This window comes from Neoarius graeffei, chromosome 7 (assembly GCF_027579695.1).
Source record: "Neoarius graeffei isolate fNeoGra1 chromosome 7, fNeoGra1.pri, whole genome shotgun sequence".
Taxonomy (NCBI): Eukaryota; Metazoa; Chordata; class Actinopteri; order Siluriformes; family Ariidae; genus Neoarius; species Neoarius graeffei.
Genome location: NC_083575.1, coordinates 91,428,857 through 91,450,255, shown reverse-complemented (window position 1 = coordinate 91,450,255; position 21,399 = coordinate 91,428,857). Strand labels below are relative to the sequence as shown.

At 43.4% G+C, this 21,399-nt stretch overlaps 1 protein-coding gene across 2 annotated transcripts in view; it reads left to right on the top strand.

The window, feature by feature from the left end:
- Positions 1 to 19,369, top strand: part of glra3 (glycine receptor, alpha 3) — a 220,158-nt gene extending 200,789 nt beyond the window's left edge. The window contains exons 8-9 of one of the 2 annotated variants that reach the window (XM_060924887.1): positions 14,081 to 14,086; positions 19,062 to 19,369. In XM_060924887.1, coding sequence (XP_060780870.1) covers positions 14,081 to 14,086; positions 19,062 to 19,337 — 282 coding nt within the window. In that variant the 3' untranslated portion in view covers positions 19,338 to 19,369. Of the gene's footprint in view, positions 1 to 14,080; positions 14,087 to 19,058 lie in introns of both variants that reach the window. The other variant, XM_060924886.1, reaches the window with a different exon arrangement.
- The last annotated feature ends 2,030 nt before the right edge of the window (positions 19,370 to 21,399 follow it).

Genomic DNA, 21,399 nt, shown 5'->3' with positions numbered 1-21,399 from the left:
AAACACTGTTCCCCAGACCTCGAGTACATGTCTGTAAGATGCCGGCCTTTTTTTCTACCGAGAGAGCTAACTGTAGTGATTGTCACGGCTGTGTATATTCCACCCGACGCCAGTGTAAACACAGTGCTTTCTCTCCTGAACACCATAAACAAACAGCAGAGAGCCCACCCCGATGGTGTTCACATAATTGCAGGAGACTTTAATAAGACCAACTTGAAGACTGTACTGCCAAAGTTCTATCAACATGTCAAGTGTTCTACTAGAGGGGAGAACAATTTGGATCATGTTTACTCCAAAATCAGGCACGCGTACAGAGCCATACCCCTCCCCCACCTCGGCCAATCAGACCATCTTTCCCTCCTGCTCTCCCCAGCCTACACCCCCCTCAGACGCAGAGCCAGGCCCACCATTAGGAATGTTACAACCTGGCCTGACAATGCACTCTCCAAACTACAAGACTGCTTCAATCAGACAGACTGGGACTTATTTGAACACCAGGAGCTGAAGATATTCACAGGAACGGTACTGGACTATATCAAGTTCTGCATCGGGAATGTGACAGTGGACAAAAACATCCGGGTTTTCCCAAACCAGAAACCCTGGATGACCAGCCAGGTCCACTCACTCCTCAGGGCCCATGACGCTGCCTTCAGGTCAGGTGACAGAGCTCTGTACAGAGCTGCTCGAGCTGACCTAAAAAGAGGAATTAAAAAAGCCAAGGCAGACCATAGGATGAGTATAGAGTCCCACCTGTCCAGCAACAACACACGGGAGGTGTGGCGGGGTATACATCACAAACTTTAAAGGCCGTGATGCGTCAACAAGAGATCTGAGTGCACTGCTGGCAGAGGAGCTAAATTGCTTCTTTGCTCACTTTGAAACATCCCAGCAGCACTCATCTTCTCCAGCCCTGCCCCCACCCCCACCTGGTTCCTGCACCACTCCATTCACTGTACAGGAGCACGATGTCAGACGGATGCTCCTGGCAGTGAACCCCAAGAAAGCTACCGGCCTAGACAGAGTACCTGGCAAGGTGCTCAGAGTGTGCGCCCATCAGCTAGCCCTCACCTTCACCAGGATCTTCAACCTCTCCCTAGCTCAGGCAGTCATCCTGCCCTGCCTAAAATCAGCAACAATAATCCCAATGCTAAAGAAGTCTCCCATCACCAGCCTGAATGATTACTGTCCTGTGGCCCTCACCCTGGTGATCATGAAGTGCTTCGAGAGACTAGTTCTTCAGCACATCAAGGACTACCTCCCCCCAGACTTTGACCCCCACCAGTTCACATATCGTGCAAACAGATCCACAGAGGACACCATTGCCGTAGCTCTCCACTCTGCGCTGAATCACTTGAAGCAGCACCAGAGCTACATCCAGATGCTCTTTGTGGATTACAGTTCAGCTTTTAACACAATAATCCTGGACATCCTCATCAGAAAACTGGACACTCTCAGCCTCCCCTGTCTCACATGTGCCTGGATAAAGGAGTTTCTCACCAACCGGCCCCAGACTATGAGACTTGGCCCCCACTTCTCCTCCACCCGCACATTGAGCACTGGCTCTCCACAGGGCTGTGTGCTGAGCCCCCTGCTGTACTGCCTCTACACCCACGACTGCAGTTCGACCCACAACAAGAACCTCATCGTCAAGTTTGCTGACGACACCATTGTGGTCGGACTCATCTCAAAGGGAGACGAGGCAGCCTACAGAAAGGAGGTCCTGAAGTTGGCAGCCTGGTGTTCAGAGAATAACCTTGCTCTGAACACCAAGAAAACCAAAGAGATCATCATCATTGACTTCAGGAAGCACAGCACTGACCTAGTCCCCCTTCATATAAATGGTGAGTGTGTGGTGGTCCACACCTTCTGGTTTCTTGGCGTTCTCATCTCCACCAACATTTCCTGGACAGAGAACATCACGGCAGTCATCAAGAAGTCTCAGCAGAGGCTACACTTCCTGAGAGTCCTCAGGAAGTACAACCTAGACTCCAACCTGCTGCTGACTTTCTACTGCTCATCCATTGAGAGCCTGCTGATGTACTGTATCACAGTATGGTACAGCAGCTGCACTGCTGCAGACAGGGAGAGGCTCTAGAGAGTAGTAAAGGCAGCACAGAAGATCACCAGCTGCCCTCTCCCCTCCTTGATGGACATTTACACCTCCCGCTGCCTCAGCAGAGCTAAGAACATTACCAAGGACAGCTCCCACCCTGGCTTTGATCTGTTTGACCTGTTGCCCTCAGGGAAGCGCTACAGGTGCATCAAGACAAAAACAAATAGACTCAAAAACAACTTCTTTCCAAAAGCCATAACCATCCTGAACTCGAATATGCACTGACTTTATAGTCTAACCTCCCTAGCCCCCAGACTCTCCCTGTGCAATACTTATAATGTGCAATACCCGGACTCTCACTGTGGAATACTTATGTGCAATACCCAGACTTTCTCTGTGCAATACTTAAAATGTGCAATACTTATAATATGCAATACCCGGACTCTCTCTGTGCAATACTTATAAAGCGCAATACCCGGATTCTCTCTGCAATACAACCCTGATTCCAAAATAGTTGGGACAAAGTACACATTGTAAATAAAAACGTAATGCAATAATTTACAAATCTCAAAAACTGATATTGTTTTCACAATAGAACATAGACAACATATCAAATGTCGAAAGTGAGACATTTTGAAATTTCATGCCAAACATTGGCTCATTTGAAATTTCATGACAGCAACACATCTCAAAAAAGTTGGGACAGGGGCAATAAGAGGCTGGAAAAGTTAAAGGTACAAAAAAGGAACAGCTGGAGGACCAAATTGCAACTCATTAGGTCAATTGGCAATAGGTCATTAACATGACTGGGTATAAAAAGAGCATCTTGGAGTGGCAGCGGCTCTCAGAAGTAAAGATGGGAAGAGGATCACCAATCCCCCTAATTCTGCGCCGACAAATAGTGGAGCAATATCAGAAAGGAGTTCGACAGTGTAAAATTGCAAAGAGTTTGAACGTATCATCATCTACAGTGCATCTCATCTCATCTCATTATCTCTAGCCGCTTTATCCTTCTACAGGGTCGCAGGCAAGCTGGAGCCCATCCCAGCTGACTACAGGTGAAAGGCGGGGTACACCCTGGACAAGTTGCCAGGTCATCACAGGGCTGACACATAGACATAGACAACCATTCACACTCACATTCACACCTAAGGTCAATTTAGAGTCACTAGTTAACCTAACCTGCATGTCTTTGGACTGTGGGGGAAACCGGAGCACCCGGAGGAAACCCACGCGGACACGGGGAGAACATGCAAACTCCGCACAGAAAGGCCTTTGCCAGCCACGGGGCTTGAACCCAGACCTTCTTGCTGTGAGGCGACAGCGCTAACCACTACACCACCGTACCGCCCCATCTACAGTGCATAATATCATCAAAAGATTCAGAGAATCTGGAAGAATCTCTGTGCGTAAGGGTCAAGGCCGGAAAACCATACTGGGTGCTCGTGATCTTCGGGCCCTTAGACGGCACTGCATCACATACAGGCATGCTTCTGTATTGGAAATCACAAAATGGGCTCAGGAATATTTCCATAGAACATTATCTGTGAACACAATTCACCGTGCCATCCGCCGTTGCCAGCTAAAACTCTATAGTTCAAAGAAGAAGCTGTATCTAAACATGATCCAGAAGCGCAGACGTCTTCTCTGGGCCAAGGCTCATTTAAAATGGACTGTGGCAAAGTGGAAAACTGTTCTGTGGTCAGACGAATCAAAATTTGAAGTTCTTTATGGAAATCAGGGACGCCGTGTCATTCGGACTAAAGAGGAGAAGGACGACCCAAGTTGTTATCAACGCTCAGTTCAGAAGCCTGCATCTCTGATGGTATGGGGTTGCATTAGTGCGTGTGGCATGGGCAGCTTACACATCTGGAAAGACACCATCAATGCTGAAAGGTATATCCAGGTTCTAGAGCAACATATGCTCCCATCCAGACGACGTCTCTTTTAGGGAAGACCTTGCATTTTCCAACATGACAATGCCAAACCACATACTGCATCAATTACAGCATCATGGCTGCGTAGAAGAAGGGTCCGGGTACTGAACTGGCCAGCCTGCAGTCCAGATCTTTCACCCATAGAAAACATTTGGCGCATCATAAAACGGCAGATACGACAAAAAAGACCTAAGACAGTTGAGCAACTAGAATCCTACATTAGACAAGAATGGGTTAACATTCCTATCCCTAAACTTGAGCAACTTGTTTCCTCAGTCCCCAGACGTTTACAGACTGTTGTAAAGAGAAAAGGGGATGTCTCACAGTGGGAAACATGGCCTTGTCCCAACTTTTTTGAGATGTGTTGTTGTCATGAAATTTAAAATCACCTAATTTTTCTCTTTAAATGATACATTTTCTCAGTTTAAACATTTGATATGTCATCTATGTTCTATTCTGAATAAAATATGGAATTTTGAAACTTCCACATCATTGCATTCCATTTTTATTTACAATTTGTACTTTGTCCCAACTGTTTTGGAATCGGGGTTGTACATATAAGACTTATAATGTGCAATACCTGGACTTTCTCTGTGCAATACTTATAATCTGCAATACCCCACTCCATAATGTGCAACACAACTCTGTACATAACACCCCCCCTTTTTTTTCCCACTATATTCTTTGTCCTGTGTTTATATTGCATATTTTTATGCTGTTTGCACTGTGATTGGAGTTGCTTTTAATCTCATTACATGTGTATAGTGACAATAAAGGCATTTTATTCTATTCTATTCTAAAAAAGAACAGTTTAAAGGAATCACTGAAAGCCTAATATTGCCATGACATTCATGTCCGTATATGTAAACTTCTGACCGCAACTGTAAATGATTCACTTTCGCCCTCATCTTCCTCTCTGTCCTTTTCACTCTTGTGCATCACTTCTACTTCTATCTCCAAACTTTTCCCACAACTGGTTCCTCTGCTGCTGAAGGTCCTACAGCAAACATATCTGGCAATTTTGTACATTTGGCAGCATCTGCCTCAAGGGCCTGTTTTTCTTCGCCTGTAACTTCACTGTGCCACCTTATGGCTTTGAGTTATCCAAAAAATCAAGAATTTGGGTTTGACATGCTGTTAATTGCAGATCTTAACAGAGAACCCCAAAGAGGAGGTGCCTTGTAAAGATGGGAATGGACCATTGGACCAGCCTAGTGTCAGTTGAGAACCCAACCAGTGTGCCACTCTATCTACTTTAGGTCAAGGTCTTTTTATTTGTCATTTCAACCATTTTCAGTCGATACAGTACACAGTCAAAACGAAACCACGTTTCTCCAGGACCATGGTGCTACATGAAACATCGCAGCATACATTAAACATACAACATAAAATGCGAGAGTGCAATGAGTGCAACACTGCAGACAGTAATTGATACAATAGACAGACGATAAACGGACAGTAAACGACACAAACAACATAAAGTGCAGATTTGAGTGTGCATATTGAGGTAGTATATGAAAATGAATGAATAAATAAATAAATAAATAAATAAATAAATAAATGTAAGCCTTGTGCATGTTTCATGGGTTAATAAAAGAAAAATAAAATAAAAGACAAACTATGGGTTAACTGAGCAACTTTTTCAACATCAGCATTTGAAGTAAAGAAGGAACTGCATTTTTTTGTTCTAACTTCCATTAATCAAGGAAAAAATGAACATGATATGATTTTTTTAATCAAGAAACGACCTTTTATAACTGTTGTTTGGGGAATATTTTGAGTCAGCATGCATGATATGCAGTTTCACCATCACTCTGTGGTTAGAGGTTTAATCACACTTCCTGTTCACACACATCCTGGTTTTCATTCTGTCTTTCTTCCTTATTCTACACATGCAAAGTCTGCTTCACTGTTGTCGACTCATGAATCTCTGGCATGCTGAAAACCATCCTGTACTGTTTTGCTTGCTGTTGTTTGTCTTTTGTCTTTTTTGTTTCTCTTTCACCACACTGAAAGTTGTACAGTCACACATCCAATAAGGAAATCCCTGATCCTTTCCACAGTATGAACAGTTTAAGGATTTCATAGTGCATGTACAGATCCCCAGGTCACACCTCAGATCATATGGGTGGGGTGAACGCTGCGGCTGTGCTGTGACTCCCACCGTGACGTTTTAAGACAAAATCTGTTCCAGTGGATTTTTAGCTATGGATGGGTCAAAAGACAAAAGACAAAAAACGGATGGATCACGAGAACCAGAGCAGCCTGGGGAAAGTTCAGGGAATCATTCCCCCTCTTGTCATGCCGGAGTCTTACTTTCCATACTCATGGCCGCATCTACAGCTGCTGTGTAAGGAGTGCTATGCTGTACGCTAGTGAGAGTTGGCCTCTGAGAAGCGTAGACGTGAAGTGCCTGGAGAAGAATGAGAGAGTAATGCCAAGATGGATGTGTAGCGTGAAGCCTGATGATGTGGTCAGCTTCGTCAGAGACTTGGCCTAGTGGAGCCTGATGTCAACCTTCGATATAAGCGCCTACAGTGGTTTGGCCATGTCCGTCAGAGGACCTCTTGTATTGGAAGGGTCATGGCCCAGCAGGTGGATGGATCAAGATAAAAGGGCTGCCCCTGCAAGACCTGGTGTGAGCTGGTCAACCAGGACCTCAAGAAGTGGTGCCTTACAGCCAAAGATGCTTTAGACAGGGACTTCTGGAAGAAGGAATTAGGGACTTACCATGCAGCATCCAACACACCAGTGGTGTTTATGTGACGTTAAACCGGATAGTGAGTGAGTGTGGGTTTTAAACCCATCAGCTTGAATAAACCTCAAATCGTATAAACGTTTTTCCTAGGGTTGGGTGATATGATATGATATGATATGATATGATATGACAATATGAGTCGGCTGTGCATCGCTAGTGATGATGACAGCTTCATTAAGATGTACAGAAATGCAGATGGGCCACGAGGCCCGCACTAGAGCGACAGAGCAGCGGTGGCACGAATGGCCTGGTTGAGTTGCTATAGAATGTCTGGTTTCATGAGAACTCGTGTACTACCTTTGACGTTTGCCTTCAATTGCAAACACTGAGCGTTTAACTATGATTCGCCATGTTGCTCTATCCGAGGCGTCCCTTTCCCACGTCTGATCGATAACTCCAGCATTCTTCATGTTCCTCTTCAAGACGTCTTTGTACCTCAGTTTCTGTCCTCCTTGTTTCCTCTTTCCTTAGCTCAGTTCTCTATTGTGCTGTTATTAAAAAAATAATAATCAATTGCGGGCGGCACGGTGGTGTAGTGGTTAGCGCTGTCGCCTCACAGCAAGAAGGTCCTGGGTTCGAGCCCTGGGGCCGGCGAGGGCCTTTCTGTGTGGAGTTTGCATGTTCTCCCCGTGTCCGCGTGGGTTTCCTCCGGGTGCTCCGGTTTCCCCCACAGTCCAAAGACATGCAGGTTAGGTTAACTGGTGACTCTAAATTGACCGTAGGTGTGAATGTGAGTGTGAATGGTTGTCTGTGTCTATGTGTCAGCCCTGTGATGACCTGGCGACTTGTCCAGGGTGTACCCCGCCTTTCGCCCGTAGTCAGCTGGGATAGGCTCCAGCTTGCCTGCGACCCTGTAGAAGGATAAAGCGGCTAGAGATAATGAGATGAGATGAGATAATCAATTGCAGGGTGCTGTAATGAAGCAGAGTTGATTATTTTCTTAGAAATTTGCCAACAATAAATATTTTCATGGATTAAATTATGATATCATGCTTTTTAAAAAAAATCCATTTATAGTTATGTGTAATGTTGTGGAATGTTCGTAAACACAATTTATAAATGTCGTCCCGTCATCAGCCTTTCTCATGAATAAGACAAAAAAAACAACAACACGCAGCTTGTTTGAGGGAAACTCTGGAAAAACTGGCAACTCCTCTGTCCTGAAGATGTCGGAAAACGTAAATTTACAGCTTTACATTTTGACTGTTACAAAGCACTGAAACTGGAGACTCCTTCCATAAATGTTAATTAAACTTCTCCTCATAGAAACATGTTTTTATTCCATGTGTAAATTAAATCTTGTATAATATACCAGGGCAGCACGGTGGTGTAGTGGTTAGCACTGTCGCCTCACAGCAAGAAGGTCCAGGTTTGAGCCCCGTGGCCGGCGAGGGCCTTTCTGTGTGGAGTTTGCATGTTCTCCCCGTGTCCGCGTGGGTTTCCTCCGGGTGCTCCGGTTTCCCCCACAGTCCAAAGACATGCAGGTTAGGTTAACTGGTGACTCTAAATTGACCGTAGGTGTGAATGTGAGTGTGAATGGTTGTCTGTGTCTGTGTGTCAGCCCTGTGATGACCTGGCGACTTGTCCAGGGTGTACTCCGCCTTTCACCCGTAGTCAGCTGGGATAGGCTCCAGCTTGCCTGAGACCCTGTAGAACAGGATAAAGCGGCTACAGATAATGAGATGAGATAATATACCAGTGAAACACGTGCAAATGATTAAACAAGATAATAACAAAGATGCCTCGGAGCCTTGAGCCTTGCGTTATGCAAATCAGCAATGCAACAGCACATCTGTCTCACAGTGTTAATCAATGCCATTTCTACTGTTAGCTTCATTTTCATAAACATCACTGCCAAATTTCTTCACTGTACCCAGAAAGTAGAACTAATGAACATATTTACATGACTCTGTCAGGCCAAAAGAGAGAACAACTGTGAAGAAAAACATTGCACAAAGAAACAAAGTCACGCAACAGTGTATGCTGCTTAGCCAAAAATAGAGTCGCTTGGTGTATCTGTGGTCAGCAGTGTCATATTCTTCTGTGCATTTGATTTGATCGCTGTCATATATAATAAAGGTACATGAGATGTAGAAGATTAAACACAGCCAAAGGGTGTTCAGTGAAGTCTCATCAACCTTACTCTGTACACACACAGAGAAGAAATTAATTCTTATTAAATCAAGGTTTTGATTTAGTGCAGAGGATGAAAGTACACTCACTGGCCACTTTATTAGGAATACCCCTACATCCACCTAGTCTGGTTAACACCAGACCATATCACAAGTGAAATATGGTCTGGAATCCGCCTATTGAATTTCTCGTAGGGGAGGTGTGGTTTACGATTGTCAACGGCCGTTTATTGGACATTGCGAATGTCTATCATTTGGTGTATACGTAGCCCATGGCCAATCATGGCAGTTGTACCCGGTGACGTAGTTAGAGCGACGAAGAGGCGAAGAAGAGAAGCAAAGAGAAAGAGAAGGCAAAACAAAAATAGGAAAACAATGGCTTGCGATTACTGCTCTAAACTATTCAGAACAGTGTCTAAAGCTTGATCGAAAGTTTGGTTCGTATCGCTCGCCGCCATGTTAAATGTGATCCGTAAACAGTCCCAAATAAACTACAAGCTTCCGTTTGTCGAGTAGTACGCGTCACCGTCTTTCCACCCTCCCCACTCTCTGATTGGCTCCCTAACTCAGGCGAGCCTTTAGACCATAGTTTCCATGCTGTCTTTTCAGATCGGAACGATTGTGCAAAGCAGCATGGGATTTCCCAGGCTAACATCCACCTGCTGTTTGATGCAGTTCTCTAATCAGCCAATCCCTTGAGAGCAGCACAAAGCGTAAAATCATGAAGATACAAATCAAGAGCTTCGGTTAAAGTTCACTTCAAACATCACACAACAGTCTGTAGAGTTTACACAGACAGAATGGTGCGAAAAACAAAAAACATTGAGTGAGTGAATGAGTGAGTGACAGTCCTGTGGATGGAAACAAACGCCTTGTTGAGAAGACAGGTCAGAGATCAGAAAATGGACAGATTGGTTTGAGCTTTTTGGCCAAGAAGGATATAATAACTCATATAATCACTCTTTACAACCGTGGTGAGCAGAAAAGCATCTCAGTATGCAACAGCAACAGTAGAAGATTACAATGGGTTCCAGTCCTGCAGCCAAGAAAAGGAAATTTAGAATCGAGAACAAGTTCCGATTAAAGTGGCTGATGAGTGTGCATGCAAGAGATATGGACCTGTAAAAGTATGAAAGAAAAGTATTTAGAGATGTTTCTCCTTCTTAACAGAAGCATTTATCATTTCTCGTATTGTTGTATAGACTCGGGGTTGCACAGACTCGTCTACTAACACATTCACTGATCACGCTGTGAGGACGTCAGCTAGTTGGGTGATGGATAAAACAGGGGAGCAGACAGTAAAGAAAGAAAGCAGATGGATTAGCACTTTATTAGTCTGAATATATTTCAGATTAGATGAAGCTGATTTTACAGTCACCTGCACAAGCCTATGCTTGGAAAAGTATCCATCCATTATCTGTAGCTGCTTATCCTGTTCTACAGGGTCGCAGGCAAGCTGGAGTCTATCCCAGCTGACTATGGGCGAGAGGCGGGGTACACCCTGGACAAGTCACCAGGTCATCACAGGGCTGACACATAGACATAAACAACCATTCACACTCACAGTCAATTTAGAGCCACCAATTAGCCTAACCTGCATGCCTTTGGGGGAAACCGGAGCACCCGGAGGAAACCCACATGGACAGAACATGCAAACTCCACACAGAAAGCCCCTCGTCGGTCACTAGGCTCGAACCCAGGACCTTCTTGCTGTGAGGCAACAGTGCTAACCACTACACCACTGGATTATTATTATTATTATTATTATTATTATTAAAAGGTACTATGTGTAAGAGTTTGTAAGAATTTTAGTTTCAATTATTCAAAATTTTAACTAAAATTATCAACAGAATGTGAATAACAGCTATGGCATTATGTCAAAGACATCTATGTATTATGTTGCACAGATACTGAAGTTAGCATGCTAACCAGCTAGCCCCGAAACAGGAAGCAATGTCTGTCTCATAATACAGTGTTATACCTCAAGAATGATATTGAGTAACTTTTGCTAGCCCAAAGTGAGAAGAGAGCTACTAGTGAGAAGAGAAAAGAGTGGCTACATATACATTAGCTTCTGAGCTTAGACTGACAAAAACTAAAGTCAAGCAAATGGGTCACAGAACAGATAATGAGATGAGATGACCTAGAGGTTCACATACTTTTGCCACTCACAGATATGTAATATTGGGTCATTTTCCTCAATAAATAAATGACCAAGTATAATATTTTTGTCTCATTTGTTTAACTGGGTTCTCTTTATCTACTTTTAGGACTTTGTGAAAATCTGATGATGTTTTAGGTCATATTTATGCAGAAATATAGAAAATTCTAAAGGGTTCACAAACTTTCAAGCACCACTGTACGTTGTCTCCACATATAAGTCATAGGCTTTTGAATCTCTTCCAATGACATGACCCTAATGCAAACAATGATGTATATAAAATGATATGACCCCAATATGTGCTGATGTAACCCATCCATCCATTATCCGTATCCTGTACAGGGTCATGGGCAAGCTGGATCCTATCCCAGCTGACTATGGGTGAGAGGTGGGGTACACCCTGGACAAGTCACCAGGTCATCACAGGGCTGACACATAGAGACAAACAACCATTCACACTCACATTCACACCTATGGTCAATTTAGAGTCACCAGTTAACCTAACCTGCATGTCTTTGGACTGTGGGGGAAACCGGAGCACCCGGAGGAAACCCATGCAGACACGGGGAGAACATGCAAACTCCACACAGAAAGGCCCTTGTTGGCTGCTGGGCTCAAACCCAGGACCTTCTTGCTGTGAGGTGACAATGCTAACCACTACACCACCGTGCCACCCCACTGATGTAACCCATATACATTATTTATTTTTTTTCTTTTAATTTGGCAAGATCTGTGCTGTATGGTTTGTTTGTTTATTTGTTTGTTAATATAAAAATTAATAAAATTTCATTTTAAAAAAAAAGGTGCACATCCATAGAAGCTCGTGAACAGTTTTTTTAGTGACTGTGTGGAAGATCTGCTAATTCATAAGCTGGCAACTGCGAGAGCTCATTCTTGTAACAGTGAGGTGGCACTCCTGTTTCTGGCCTGATTATTAAGCCAAACATACTGTATTGAGTCATGAACAGTGTATTTAATGAGTTGTATTATTAATAAAAAAGGAAATATACTTGCTGTGTAACAAGTTGTAGCAGTCTCATGGACTACTGATAAGTGATTTGCTGTGGCTATTTTTTTTGCTAAACCCTGAGCTACTGTACTACTGATGTGTGAGTTGTTGTGGATGTTTTGTTGCTAAAAACTGAGCTAAACAAGCTATAATGTAAACTTTAGGCTGATGTTGCACATGAAGATTATAAAATAGCAGCATTATTTTGATCAGGAAGGTTCTGGGTTCGAGACCAGTGGCTGGTGGGGGCCTTTCTGTGTGGAGTTTGTATGTTCTCCCCATGTCTGCGTGGGTTTCCTTTGGGCGCTCCGGTTTCCTCCATAGTTCAAAAACCTGCAGTTAGGCTAACTGGCTACTCTAAATTGCCCATAGGTGTAAATGTGTGTGTGAATGTTTTTTTCCCAAGCCCAGAAATGGGTTGCAGCAGGAAGAGCCTCTGATGTAAAACTATGCTCCAATTACTATGACATGGGGATCAATTGGGTCCACATGGCAGTGACCCCACACACATAAGCAGGACAAGCTGAAAGAAGTGAGTGAGTGTTATCTTCACCGGTTCTAAGTTTCAACAGTTTGTTGACTCTAAAATTAGATTATATGAACCCAGTAGTGGCAGCACGGTGGTGTAGTGGTTAGCACTGTCGCCTCACAGCAAGAAGGTCCTGGGTTCGAGCCCAGCAGCCGACAAGGGGCTTTCTGTGCGGAGTTTGCATGTTCTCCCCGTGTCCGCGTGGGTTTCCTCCGGGTGCTCCGGTTTCCCCCACAGTCCAAAGACATGCAGGTTAGGTTAACTGGTGACTCTAAATTGACCGTAGGTGTGAATGTGAGTGTGAATGGTTGTCTGTGTCTATGTGTCAGCCCTGTGATGACCTGGCGACTTGTCCAGGGTGTACCCCGCCTTTCGCCCGTAGTCAGCTGGGATAGGCTCCAGCTTGCCTGCGACCCTGTAGAAGGATAAAGCGGCTAGAGATAATGAGATGAGATGAGATGTTCACCTGTTCAAAAGATTATTCCACAAACAAAAGGTTGGCCATCTTGAAAATGTTGGCTGACAAAATGTAATCAGATCTTGTACCTAATGTGAAGTGTTGACACACAAGGTTTAGTGCAAATCTGTGTACCCGTTAAGAGGTTATGGGCCACAGTTTCACAGTTCAATAAAATTATAAATTATATGTGGAAGTTTGTTTTCTTTTATGCAAATATGCATTACTCCATGTGTAGCCCTAGCAATGGGAGGTTCTATTATGCGTCCAAAGGGAAAGAGTTACACTACCGGTACATTCAGATTTTCTTTCTATCTTGTCTCATCAATCCAACTCTTTGGGTAGAGTTGTCACTAACTTATATGTAGCACATTCACTTGGACTAACACATACACTCAAAGATTACGTTGTTAAATTGTGAGAAAATGTCCAAATCCAAATTGTCGCTGTGGTAGTAAAAAAAATTGTGAAGGTAGTAAAAAGGTAGTAAATTCAACATAAAATATCTGTAGGAACCCTGGTCAAATAAACTCTTCCTGCACATGCATCCTGACTACATCCCTGAATATGTAACAGAATACTTCACCTATCATGGATGCAGCTGGACACCTGGAACAGCAGTATATCAGCATCAGCCTGCCAACATGCTTCCTTCAGCACTGGTGGATGGATATCCCGGCCCCTAGTGATGGTGTGGAGTACACCCTCAATGGGTTCCTGCTCCAGTGCAGTCTATTCTATGAAAGCCTAGTGGAACCCAAGCATCCAGAGTCCAGTGCATCCATGTGGGTCCAGTCTCATGATCCACTGGCTAACTGGACTAGCTCACCAGTGGGTTAAGTACCTTGTCATTGTGGAACACCCTTGCCTCAGAGACTGCACAATGTTCAGGGGTATGTTGAAGTGATGGTTCCAGGCCCTCAGGAAGGAGGAAGCCCCTGATTTCTTTTTTTTTCTTTTTTCTGGGGGGCAGCCTTCACTCCAGAAATCCTTCCATAGGATGACAGCCTCCTCCATGTGTACTCCCTGCCACTTGGTATTGAGGATGATGTCATCACTCTGCTTTCTGACAGTGGGGAGGAGATCTTTTCTCTGCTGCTAGGCTTCAAAGATGCCACCACTCTGCCAGCCAAATTGTGTGAGAGCGGCATACCCACACCTGAGTGTGGAGCCTGAATCCCAGAGCATGCCTGAATCCATGTCTGTGGTTATACGTGAGCCTATGCCTATGACAGTATTCATGTCTGAAATCCATGCCTGAAATCCATGCCCAAGCCCTTTCCTGAGTCTATATCTGAGCGCAAGCCAACACTTCATGTCATGTGATTACTCAAGCCTAAACCAGATGGGGTATTGTCCAGTACCATACCCTTGCCCAGAGGCCTTGGTCCTCCAGTTTGGGGGGACTTCTGTGGTGCTCCGAGATTAGCACCTTTGGAAGAGGGATCTGTCAGGAATCGCCTCTCTCACTTTAAGTGCTGTGCGCACTGTGAACTGATTAAAGCCTGCAGCATGACAAGGCACACTTACACACGGCTTTGTTTTTGCTTTTGTTAACGTGTATTTGTTTGGGTTTCTGTCTTGTCTCCACTCTTGTCTTGTTATTGGTTAACTCCCTACTGTGTCATCATCACATTCATGTTTTAATTTAGTCGCTAATTAGTTTATCTGTTTATACCCTGTGTTCTCCAGTGTGTCTTTGCAAAAAGTATTCATTCCATCTTCCTGCATTTACCGGGCCTTTGTTGTTGTATTTGCTGTTCTGGTTATTAACCTTATTAACCTGTTCCTGCCTTCAATGTGTAGTTTGTTTATGGCCTGAACCTTGCTTGTTTGACCATGATTTTGCTTTTTGTTTTCAATCTCTTTTCCCTGTGTTTAGTGTTAAATAAACTCTTCCTGCACATGCCTTCTTCACACACACTGGTCTGGTCCTGGTCTTGCCCTGCCTTGGTCTTGGTCTTGACTTGATCTCAACCCTTTAAAGTCTTGGCTTTATCTTGGTCTCAATACACTCTGGTCTCGATCATGACTTGGTCTTGGTTTAGGTGGTCTTCTCTACAACACTAGTGTTAGTATCGTCCTGTGAGGCTGTTTTTTTGCCAGTGGAACTGGTGCATCGCACAAAGTGGATGGAATAATGAAGAAGAAGGAGAACTACCTCAGAATTCATCAGCGTAACCTCAAACCATCAGGAACTTGGACACAATTGGTTGGTCCAACAGGACAATGACACCAAGCATGCATCAAAGCTGATTGTGAAATGGGTAAAGTATTAAGCATAAAGCAAGTCCTCTCCTCAACCCTATCAAAAATATTTGGATTGTACTTAAAAGATGAATCTGTGCCAGGAAATCATCATCATCAATTCAATCAAGCTCAGACATTCATGACAAGAGTTTTCCAAAAACCCTGACTGTCCATTGCAGCAGGCATGTCTTTTTTTGGAATGTCTGTATCCTGTACCAGAGGTGGCACAGTGGTCTAGTGGTTAGCACTGTCGCCTCACAGAAAGAAGGATCTGGGTTCAAGCCCAGTAGCTGGCGGGGTCCTTTCTGTGTGGAGTTTGCATGTTGTCTGTGTGGGTTTCCTCCCACAGTTCAAAGACATGCAGATTAGGTTAATTGGTGGCTCTAAATTGACTGTAGGTGTGAATGGTTGTTTGTCTCCATGTGTCAGCCCTGCAATGACCTGGTGACTTGTCCAGGGTGTACCCTGCCTCTCGCCCACAGTCAGCTGGGATAGGCTCTAGCTTGCCTGCGACCTGGCACAGGATAAGCAGATAGATCTATCCTGTACCAGCTGATCAATATATGTGAGGAGTGGTCTGCCTCTTGATCGCTTCCTGTGCAGTGGTTCCCACAGCAGCAGCTTGTGTCCCAATTAGTCTTTGTGTTTCCAGCAACACCCAATGAATTTCAATCTGCACTCATGTAATGTTGTTGTTATTGGAGGTAAATCTTCATATAATTCATGTGAAGAATTATATGTGTCAGGAAATACACAAGGCGGCACGGTGGTGTAGTGGTTAGTGCTGTCGCCTCACAGCAAGAAGGTCCGGGTTCGAGCCCCGTGGCCGGCGAGGGCCTTTCTGTGCGGAGTTTGCATGTTCTCCCCGTGTCCGCATGGGTTTCCTCCGGGTGCTCCGGTTTCCCCCACAGTCCAAAGACATGCAGGTTAGGTTAACTGGTGACTCTAAATTGACCGTAGGTGTGAATGTGAGTGTGAATGGTTGTCTGTGTCTATGTGTCAGCCCTGTGATGACCTGGTGACTTGTCCAGGGTGTACCCCGCCTTTCGCCCGTAGTCAGCTGGGATAGGCTCCAGCTTGCCTGCGACCCTGTAGAACAGGATAAAGCGGCTAGAGACAATGAGATGAGATGAGGAAATACACAAGTTTAATTGAGTTCTGCCAAGGAGAGTAGACAAATATCCAACCAGAATTCTGCCAGAAAGGTGTTGATGGCTACCAAAAGCAGTCAAAGTGAAACTTGCTAAGGGACATTTCACCAAATATTAGGTGTCCTGTATGGATATTATTGATCCTGTGTTTTGGACGCCTCTGTCTTATGGCAATAAAGTAAAGTAGATACCCTAACTGACTTAACACAAGTAAAGTATGAAAACAAGAAACGTGAAAATGTGAAAAAGTGAGTTTGAATGTATTTACTGTCAGTGTACATAAACTGTAAGGATTATTTCTCAGGATAATGTCCACCCTTGCTCACATGTAACACGTTTACTCCATGTGTGGAGGGAAGAAGAAAACCTCTCTGTTTCTCTGCCAGTGATCTGTTTTGAAAAAAGAACTGAGTCCATTTGAATCTGTATTCTTGCCAAATCATTTCCATATGCATTTTCTGCACCACAGGGCCTCCCGAATAAATATCTCTTTGTTGCAGGAACATTTTCCACAAGATTCATCCAAAACACATTAGTCAAGAAGAGGGATGACTTTTGACAGATAATTCCCAGTTTCCAATTGTAGCTCTTATGACACATAAATGAGAGAAATGTTCGATAAAGAAAAGGATAGTAAGTCCAAGTTAAGGTGGGGAAACCTAAGATTTGATTCCTCAAAGGTCAAAGGTCATACCAGGCTTAAAGAAGAGCTCAAGGTGAGGTCACTACCTCGTTTCAAGAACGTTCAGATATTATGCGTTGTGTCATCCTGCTGTAAAGTGAGTACAGTGCATGTTTATGTGTGTGTCTTGGGATTGAAAGTAATCTAAACAGTGGTTTAGATTTAGAGCAGGACGAGCGTATGTGCTGTGTTAATCCAGTCTCATGCGTTCAGAAATGAATATACAAAGAACACTGCAAAATGAGAACAGAAAATATCTCGAATATATTGGAATTTATTAAATACTTCTCATTATGAGATTACAATCAAAGAAATATACGATCATTAAACCTATTTTAGATGCCTAATCATTTTAAGTGTACAGTATCAGGGAACTGGGAATAGACTGAGCACAGCTGAGACTGTTGATTCTGTGTGTATCGTTGTGTGAGCAAACATCAGCGCTGATCACTAAGCTCACAAAACTCCACCATATCCTCACTTCCCTGTCCTCATGGAGGCCACAGTGTGTGATTTTACACGAGCTTCAGTCGAAAATGTGCTGTGTGTTACACGACAGGAGACTGTTTGACGTTTACTAACTGTATTAAGAGTTGAGGAAATTTGCCACCACTAAATTAACTTCAAATATTTTCTTTCTCTTTTTGCCCCAATTCTCTCTCTCTCTCTCTCTCTCTCTACATCTCTCTCTGTGTTCATCTTTCTCTTTTTACCACATCTTTCTCTCTTTACCCCTGCCCTGTTTTTCTTTCTATGTTCTTATTTTTCTTTTTGCCCCATCTTTACCTCTCTTTCTCTTTCTGCCCTGTATTTCTCTCTTTACATCTCTCTCTGTTCTTCTTTTTCCTTTTTGCCCCATCTCTCTCTCTCTGTCCCTCTCTGTTTTTCTTTCTATGTTCTTTTGCTTTTTGCCCCATCTCTCTCTCTCTCTCTCTCTCTCTCTCTCTCTCTCTCCATCTCTCTCTGTGTTCATCTTTCTCTTTTTACCACATCTTTCTCTCTTTACCCCTGCCCTGTTTTTCTTTCTATGTTCTTATTTTTCTTTTTGCCCCATCTTTACCTCTCTTTCTCTTTCTGCCCTGTATTTCTCTCTTTAATCTCTCTCTGTTCTTCTTTCTCCTTTTTGCCCCATCTCTCTCTCTCTGTCCCTCTCTGTTTTTCTTTCTGTTCTTTTGCTTTTTGCCCCATCTCTCTCTCTCTCTCTCTCTCTCTCTCTCTCTCTCTGTTTTTCCTTCTATGTTCGTCTTTCTCTTTTTGCCCCATCTCTCTCTATCTATCTCTTTGTTTTTCTTTCTATGATCCCCTTTCTTTTTTGCCCCATCTCTCTCTCTCTCTCTCTTTTTCTTTCTATGTTCTTTCTCTTTTTTGCCCCATCTTTCTCTCTCTGTTTTCTTTCTGTTCTTCTTTCTCTTTTTGCCCCATCTTTACCTCTCTCTCTCTCTCTCTCTCTCTCTCTCTCTCTTTCTTTCTTTCTGTTCTTTCTCTTTTTTGCCCCATCTCTCTCTTTCTCTCTCTGTTTTTCTTTCTGTTCTTCTTTCTCTTTTTGCCCCATCTTTACCTCTCTCTCTCTCTCTCTCTCTCTCTGTTTTCTTTCTGTTCTTCTTTCTCTTTTTGCCCCATCTTTACCTCTCTCTCTCTCTGTTTTTCTTTCTGTTCTTCTTTCTCTTTTTGCCCCATCTTTACCTCTCTCTCTCTCTCTCTCTCTGTTTTTCTTTCTGTCCTTTCTCTTTTTTGCCCCATCTCTCTCTCTGTTTTTCTTTCTGTTCTTCTTTCTCTTTTTGCCCCATTGCTCTCTCTCTCTCTCTGTTTTTCTTTCTATGGTCTTCTTTCTCTTTTTTGCCCCATCTCCCTCTCTCTGCCCCATATTTCTCTCTTTACATCTTTCTCTCTGTGTTCTTCTTTCTCTTTTTCCCCATCTCTCTCTCTCTCTGTGCATCAGGAGGAGGTGCGTGAAAGCCGTCACAGCTACGCCCCTAATGCGGGGAAAGACGTCCCGATCGCCAAATCCACCAATAACGCGGGCTCTAACTTGCTCCAGGCCCAGACGAGTGCTAACATCGCTAACAAGAGTCCAGAGGAAATGAGGAAGATCTTCATCGACCGTGCCAAGAAGATTGACACCATATCACGTGCTGGGTTTCCCCTGGCCTTTCTCTTCTTCAACATCTTCTACTGGGTCCTGTATAAAATCCTACGGCACGACTCCCACAAGCCCTAAACATGGAGCCTGACCAGGTGGGCGGAGCTTCATCCTGACGGACAGCTACATACGTGATTATATATTATATACACACATAGGACTGTCGTCAGAGAGACCCGGAAGTGCTACAGTGACATGGACCACATGGTCACAGCATGCACACACTATGCAACTGAGAGATATCATGGAGCAGCACGACACACCCTCACACACACTCACACTCAAGCCTCCCTGGATCTCACTCTTCACTCTCATCACCTCTCTCGTGTCCTACAGCTTTTTACTGCCAGCGATGTGTTCAAAAATGAAAACATACACAAGTTATATTAAAGATACAGGAAATAGATTAATGTACTTTTTCTATGATTATAAAATCATTTTATATTCCAAAGACCAGATTCATCGACTTAAACAAACGTTTAAAGGATATGTATATACTGTATAGTAGTAGTACACAAAGCTTCCAGAGAAAAGGACGTTTCTGTAAATGTTCTTATTTAATCAAATCAGTCGTTTTGAATATCTAATGATGCATAACTAACCTACACGCCCAGTTGCTCTCAAAACAGTGTGGACTACACTGAACATTTACGACATCTACGATCATTACTGCACTGACAGACACTATAATGAAATTAAACCTGAAAAAACTACTAGAAAGAGCAGCAAATGGTAATAAAGTAAACAAAGTCAATATTTGACGTGAGAACTGTTCAAAAGATGCGTTAGTAGTCTCGGGTACACTTCATACAGTTTTAGAAGGAAAATGCGAGCATCTTGGAGAATCTGATGCAGTTCTTGAGTTCTTGGAGACTCCGCCCATTGGAATTGTATCGCCTTTTAAACCAAGAAATCAATCCAAATCGTCCAATCATAACACCCCTTCAAAAAATTTGCAACCCAAATTCCAAAAAAGTTTATGTAAAACATAAATAAAAACACGATGTGAAGATTTGCGAATCATGGAAACCCTATATTTCATTGAAAACAGTACAAAGACAAAATATCAAATGTTGAAACTAAGAAATTTTATTGCTTGTTGAAAAATACATGCTCATTTTGAATTTGATGTCAGCAACACGTTTCAGAAAAGTTGGGACAGGGCAACCAAAGACTGAAAAACTTGTGTAATGCTAAACAAAACTAATTTGGTTAATTGGCAACAGGTCAGTAACATGACTGGGTATAAAAAAGAGCATCCCAGAGAGGCGGAGTCTCTCAGAAGTGAAGATGGGGAGGGGTTCACCGCTCTGTGAAAGACTGCGTGGGCAAACAGTGCAACAATTTAAGAATAACGTTCCTCGATGTAAAATTGCAAAGAATTTGGGGATCACATCATCTATGGTCCATAATATCATTAAAAGATTCAGAGAATCTGGAGAAATCTCTGTAGGCAAGAGACGAGGCTGAAAACTGACATTGGATGCCTGTGATCTTCAGGCCCTCGGGAGACACTGCATTAAAAGCAGACACATGTCTGTAGTGGAAATCACTGTATGGGCTCAGGAACACTTCAGAAAACCATTGTCTGTGAAAACAATTCATTCCTGCATCCACAAATGCAAGTTAAAACCAGATATAAACAATATCCAGAAATGCCGCCACCTTCTCTGGGCCCGAGCTCTTTTGCAATGTCAAGTCAAGTCAAATTTATTTGTATAGCGCTTTTAACAATAAACATTGTCGCAAGAGCAGCTTTACAGAATTTGAACAACTTAAAACATGAGCTAATTTTATCCCTAATCTATCCCCAATGAGCAAGCCAGTGGCGACGGTGGCAAGGAAAAACTCCCTCAGACGACATGAGGAAGAAACCTCGAGAGGAACCAGACTCAAAAGGGAACCCATCCTCATTTGGGCAACAACAGACAGCCTGACTATAATATTAACAGTTTTAACATGAGGACAGTTTCGTTGATGTTATAACTCTTCATTGATGGAAACTTGAGTGCAAAACTGATTCATGATAACTGCAGTCCTAAAGTTAGCAAGACAACTGTAGTCCTCAGCTATAAAAGCATTACTGTAAGAGTCAAGAGCATCCTCCAGGTATAACCCTCAACTATCCTCATGGGTATCC